General features: G+C 41.7%; 1 protein-coding gene across 1 annotated transcript in view; it reads left to right on the plus strand.

Moving 5' to 3' along the window:
- The window catches only part of pde11a (phosphodiesterase 11a), a 400,690-nt gene extending 393,908 nt beyond the window's left edge, over window positions 1-6,782 (plus strand). The window contains exon 20 of the mRNA XM_078552024.1: window positions 6,634-6,782. Within this exon, the coding sequence (XP_078408150.1) occupies window positions 6,634-6,777 (144 nt within the window). The 3' untranslated portion in view covers window positions 6,778-6,782. The remainder of the gene's footprint in view (window positions 1-6,633) is intronic.
- Window positions 6,783-7,002: the final 220 nt, after the last annotated feature.

Raw genomic sequence — 7,002 nt, forward strand, 5'->3', positions numbered from 1 at the left:
GCCTCTGACTTTCTGACCCACTACTGGGGCCACTGCCACCCTGACAAAATTAAGCCCAAGGTGTGCAACCCTTTATATACAAATCCCTCTCTGATGTTACTGCTTACTTTCATAACCCCCAAATTGAGGCAGTGGATGGGCAGAACTATAGAAAGGATGATTAGGTGATGGAAACCCAAGGTTTTAGGACTGAACTACCATAGTCATACCTTGAAGTGATGCCAAACACTTAGGGTATGTCCAAGTGCAGTTTATTAGAGCAAGAGAGAGAGAAAACAGAAGGGGAGAAAGAGACTGGGAGAGACACAGAATAGGAGAGGCACAGAGAAAGAAACAAACAGGGAGAGACACAAATGACCAATAGCTACACAGTGAGCCACTGAAAGATGAAGCCTGCTGTTACCCTTGGTACAGGGAATTGAGGTCTCCTCCTTGCATGTAGAGGTTGATATCAATCTTATTCAGTAATCACATTGTGTTCCTTTCTCTTAACGCATTGTGTTTCTGTTAAAGGGCCATTTTATTTTTTTTAATGATTTCCAGGGTTTGGTGAAGATTCCTTTTCCCCAGGCAAGCAGAATCTGTACCACCCCTGCCTCAGAGACACAACAAGCTAGAGATTGTCCAGTCCCACCTTGGTAAAGCTATGATATTATTCAGCTTTCCAGCATATAATCATTGCTATATAGGAATTCAGGATGGTGGTCACCAACTTGCTGAGTACCATATCATAGGCTCCATTGTGAATGCCCACTTCCCTGAGCTCAGCTTTGTCCCTGTGTAAAGGATATGGCTTGACCAATCATTACTCTTCATTGCACAACCATCAACTTTTCAATCCCTCATTTCCGCATTCTGTTGATGCCACAATTAAGAGTTACACTATCTTGTGTGGAGCTAAACTTTACAAGCTAGAAGGTTCCCACTTCAAATTGTGAAGTCCATACAAGTTAATTCCCACCCTTTTCATCTCCACACACAATTTACAGCAGGAGTCACTGATAGTCATTAGGAGTGGGAGCCCTAGTTGATGGTTCTCCTCCCTAACCTTAAGGACACTGAAGCCGATTTTAGTGCCTAAAGAATGAACTTACAAAGTGGGGTCTGAGCCTAGGACTGGTCTGTATTCTACACAGATCAATAAATGACCATACCAGCCAGTGAATGACTATATCATTAATGAATGACTGCACTGATCAGTGAATGAATATGCTAGTCAGTAGGTGACCATGCCTCCTCCTATAACAGGCTGCTGGATTGCTTCAGTGCATGGTGCATCCTCACCTGCTGTAGCCAACTCTTGACTGTCCACATCATCTCATTCCAGAGGAGGGAAACTGTTGAAGAGCAACAGGAATGACTGCTCCTGTCTCATCACCCAACCCTGGCCACCCTTTCTATCAAACTCACCCTCCTACTTTATTTACCAGAACCGCTTCTCCTCCTTCTACCACCAGCATGACATTCTCTAATGCCTGGTCCATAAAATCATTTCCCTCCTTAATATTTTGTGTATGAGCCAGTCACTCACTAAAATAGACCTCTTCCAACTTCAGCATATTGACCAACTTTTAGTTGTTGCCGTTGAAACCCCCTGAGCCTGGAAGACAAAATCTCACAACCTCTACAAAACGTAAAATATTCCATCGTCATGCAACCTCAAAATATTAAACTTGTTTTGAGTTATAATGAAAAGGCCTTAAGAAATAGAAAAAAAGACAATGAATAACCCTTTTCAATCAAGTATCTTGAACTTCACCCTTCTCCCTCTCTTTTGATTAATTAACTTAGCATATTACACTCACCGAATTTCCATTTTAGCAGTCCTCCTCACTGTGTTTCCAGCTCATTCAGTTGTAAACTCATTGTGTTTAACTGCAATAGCTCACCTCAGGCTGAGGGTGTCTGCCTTCCAGTCAAATCCCAGCTACACAGTATCTAATTGACATCTGGTCAGTAACGTACCTATGGTTGACTGACAGTTAACTGTCAACTGCATTATAATTTTTTTAAGCTAAAAAATAAGTTTAGATTTGGGACTAGAGGGGATAGAATGGTGGATTGTGGTCGGGACCAGCTAAGGGGAGTTTGTAGTCAGAGATTGGGGCTGGGGGAGCCCGAAGGTTTCCATATGAGGCCTAGGAAGCATTCCTGCTCCTGCTGGCCCATAAGAAGTGCTAAAAGAGCAGATCATTAGCACTAAACTTCCTGAATTGGCAGCTCCCACCTCAGATCAGCTGCCAGATAGCTGCCAGTTCACAGCTTGGGCCTCCTTCTCACTTCCAGTTAAATTTGAGTTACAATGCCGATGACATAAGTAAAATAGTAGGTCATACAGCTCCTTGAGTCTGTTCTGCCACTCAATAAGACCATGGCTTATCTTCTACCTCAACTCACCTTTCCCAGCCTATCCCTGTTCCCTAGTGTCAAAGAATCGATTGATCTCAGTTTTGAATATACTCAACGACTGAGGTAGAGTGTTCTCTGATGTAGAGAATTCTAAAGATTCACAGCCCTCTGAGTGAAGGAATTTCTCCTCATCTCAGTCCTAAATGGCTAACCCCTTATCCTGATATAGTGATGGAGGTGAATGGGACCTAGGCATCCCATTTTCCAAATTCAGTTCAGAGCTGGATGCGGGGCCCTGCCACTGAGGGGCCTTCTCTGTGGGCCGTGGGTCCCCACCAGCAGAGGATGTTAATCTGGGAAGATGCCGGGCGGGGGACTCTGTTGACCTTGTGGACTCCCCTCTGGACACAAAGTGATGTCCTCGGCAGACTATGGACGGAACCTGGAGACCAGAGCGTGAGCTGAAGAAGGGGCAGAGCCTGAAGCTCGGAGTGTGGGCTGAAGAAGGCATGGAGCAGAAGCCACCAGGAGAAAGAGTGAAAGAGAGAGAGTGCAACAGTCATAGCAAGGAGCAGAAGCAGAAGGCTGGGACTTGTGAGCTGCAGCATGGAGGAGCCAAGGTCACATATAGGGCAACCTGAAGCCTCTGACAGTGGTGAGAGAACCAGGAAGTGGAGCAGGCATGCAGATGCTGGAGACCTGGGCGGACCACTTGGTCAATACCCAAGTTCGAGAAGCCACGAGGAAAGGAAGATTTCCTTCGTTTCTGGGGGACAAGTAATCTGGTTCATGGGGTCATGGGAAATATACAATAGGAACTCAACCAACTGAACTCTGCTTCCCAGCAGATTAGAGATCAGGAGTTAAACTCTCAGCAGTATCCTGGCAGATCTGGAGTGTTGGTCACAAATGTCCTCTGTAAATAGTTCGTTTCTTGGAGTTAAGCTTTTCCATTAATGTTTATAAAGATTCAGTGCCAGTGAAATAACCAGTGGAGCAACTAATATAACTTTATTAACTTCATGCAGTCCGTGTGCTTGAATCTCTCAAAACACTGAGACTAGGCCGCCTCGTTCTGGGCTTTCTAGCCAGAAGAAACGTCTTATTATCTATGCTATGAAGTCCTGTAAGGATTTTATAAGTTTAGATGAGATCATCTTATTCTTCTAAACTTGAGAATATAGGCTCTTTCTACTCAATATCTCTTCATACGACAACCCTCTTATCACAGGAATTAATCTAGTGAATCATTGCTGCATCCTTTCTAAGCCATACATCCTTAGATAAGGAGGCCAAACTGTACTCCGGGTGTGATCTCATCATGCCCTTTATAATGATGTCAGTAGGCTACAGCATTGGAATGTTAATTTGACCTCTGCCTGCTTTTTGCAGGAGCCTCATCAATAGCTTGATCTCTATATGTTAAACTTTAAAGGGGCCTGCAAATGATCACAACAGCTATGAATAATTGATTTACTGCTGTCTTTATTTTGTGTTACATGGTCAAACACAAATGGAAATAAATGATTGTAAAATGAGAGAATGAGTGATGCTGTGAAATGCTGGCTTGGGGAAGACATAATGCTTAGTACCATTGTCAAATGTGAAGTTTGACACAATATATGAAGGTGATTTCGCCAAGGGCATGTAAATGAGGAAAAGGAGGGGGACCAGAATAGATCTTTCAAGGATTCCAGAGATAACAGATCTGAGGTGGATTGCAGTTTTCTCTTGCAAGAATAGTAAATGAAGTGAGAAATTCCAGTCACTAAGTCAAGGTGCAGTAACATCCAAAGGTCAGCATGTAGCCCATGCTGTGATGATTTGCTCACTGAAGATTAGTTTCAGTTGCCTTACGTGAGAGGTTTCCTTTGAGCTGAATGCATGTAGGGTTTTGAGTGAAGGAATACATTCAGGTGAAAGCTGCGATCCCATGGGCATTCATGGTAAAACGTGTAAGTCCTTTAAGATTGTGTGAGGGGCAGGTAGTTGTAAGTGTAAACATGGTCAGTATTCTGCATCAATACAAAGTGATGGTGGGTTCTCATTCCTTGATTGACCTGGATAGTTCTTTGAAGGTTTTCCTGCACTGTCTACAAATGCATGGTGTGGCTGAGCTGTCACTAACACTAGCAGCAACTTCTTCCTCATACTCCAAGGTGACTTTTTTGGGAGCTTCTGGAGAGCACGGAAGACACATCCCTCCTGTGGGTCACGTCCTCTAGGAAAAGCTCAACATCCTAGAAAACTGGGTAGCTCTGTGGCCAACTGCACTCTTTTTAATCTTGCTTCCAGCTTTTCAGCAAAACAAAGGCTGCATCTTAAAGCTGGAAACATTTTGCTTGATGAATGTATATTGTATGATCTGGAGAGGGAGACATGTTGCAGTCAGTCCCAAAGGGGGTCATTACTGACAGCCTTTATTTGAGTTGCTGAATACTCTTCATATTTTAAGCAAAGCTCTTCTCTAATACTTAAACTTATTGACATTGGGGATACTTCTTTCAATCTTTAGCTTACTGAAGTCAACATCAAGACTTTCCATTGTTGCCAGAACACTAATTTTGATATCAGAACAACTTTAAGAATAATGCAGCTAGTTTGATAAGATTGCTAGCTCGAGGGATTTTACTGTTTAAAGTTGGATTGACCATTTATTGTTGTTACGATCAGGTGAGGGGGAATAAACTGGCTCTCCTCTTCTCCAGTTGGTTGCAGCAAAGTTTTATTTAAAATTCTTTCTGAGTGGATACCTTATCCTAATCCAAATGTATTTACTTTTTATAAGGAGCCAATTTAACTGGGCTTTATTGAGTCAAAGAAAGAGTAAGTTTATTAGTTACTAAAACCCGAGGAAAAATAATAAATATGTGATACACACACCCCCACAGGTCAGAAATGAGAAATTAAGAGTCCAAATAAAAGTTTTAAAAGAATATGCAAATCAGTCCTTGGCTTGCCCATGAGGCATAGATGGTGGTACGTTGCAGCCGTCAGGTTAGATGATTCCGGTAGAACTTTGGAGCTGTCCTTGTTGATTTTGCAGTCTGTTGGAGACATTTGTTGGCTTGTCCCCAGAGGGAGGGATGACTTGGTTGTTTCTGCAGGGTTAACTGAAGAGGCTATGCTAAGTTTCTTTCTGCTTGCTGCCTAATAGACAACTTACCTCTAGCAAGAGAGAGAGAGAGCTCCTTCTTGCTTCTTTGTTCTTCTTGCTTCTGTCTCTGTCACTCACTGGTCTTCAGCCAGTTTTTAATGCATTTTCTCTGTGTATTCCCAGGAGGGGGAAATAGACATGTCTTGCATCCATAGTCCGTTTTGCTTTCATCTCAGGACGTTTTTTTTTACACATTCTGAGATATAAATCAACAGGAGATGGGTTCTTTGGATTTTTGATGAGATGTGCAGGAAATAGTCCATTGTTTCCACAAATACAGGGGATTAAAGTCCAGCTTTTTGCATTTTCCATATCTTTCAAGTGTCTCTGTTTGAAATGGGCCTTGACCCCTCTTCAGGTGCCAAATTCCATGTTCTCAGGCAGGTCTGTCAGTATAATGCACATAGGAATTTTCCAGAAAGTGGTCCCTTTAAGTATCTGCCACCTTTTGATCAGTGCCTTTACATGTATTTCTTGAAAAAGCACAGGTCTTCCTTAAAAAGTTCAATATGCCCATAGGTACTTGGGGAAGGTGTAGTCTATTTTTCCTGACTTAGTGCAGACATACTTTGCACTGCATTTTAATCATTATTTCATGGATAGAATAATTGATATTGTGGAAAGATTTACAAAGCTGTAGCTGGTTTCTGATTGCATCACAAGCTATAAGAGCACATAGTGAGTGATTAGGCATGCCAGCTGGACTCCAACATTGAACAGCACGGTAATAAATTATTTTTTATCAGCTAGAGTTTTTCTTATATCCAAAATCATTTGTTACATTCTTGAATTAGTAAAACTATTTCCTGTCATGAATAAGGCATTCAAATGAGCATTAAACTGGTCTATTTTGTAGCTAGGAGACATTATACCATAATTAGATCATCTGACTGGGCTTGTTGAATGTCACAACATTAAACATAGACTAAATTATTAAAGCTACTTGAATTTCATGTTTTAGAAATATTCTACCCAATTGTCTTGCAAATTTAAAGATAAGAGTAACCGAGACATATTATTGAGGATAGACAAATACTTTTCCCATTAAAATTAGTCACACTAATTCTCTACATGCTGGAATTCTTAACAAGAATAATTTATTTTATTTTCTTCCAAATAATTCTCAGGCTCTGGTGAAGGTCAATCCAAAACTGAAGCCGATGCTACATGGGATTAAAAGAAACAGGTGCAAGTGGGAGGAGATGCACCAAGAAAGACAAGACAGCAAAGACAATGCCAGCCGCAGCATGTCCATGCAAGACATCAGTTAAAACCCCAAGCATCATTTACGAGGATGGGCAATCAGCTTGACTTGGCTATAATTCAACTGGATAAAAAAAAAATCTTCAGTTGTGATTTGCAAGGGTGATTGACAGTGCTGAAATCCCCAGTGAGTTGCTGCACAATGCAGAATCCCTCTACTCACAATTGAGACACAAAGCAACAAAATAAGTAATGCAATACAACTATCCTGTTGTATGCTTATGTCTAAAAGG

This window comes from Cetorhinus maximus, chromosome 11, assembly GCF_964194155.1.
Source record: "Cetorhinus maximus chromosome 11, sCetMax3.hap1.1, whole genome shotgun sequence".
NCBI classification, from domain to species: Eukaryota; Metazoa; Chordata; class Chondrichthyes; order Lamniformes; family Cetorhinidae; genus Cetorhinus; species Cetorhinus maximus.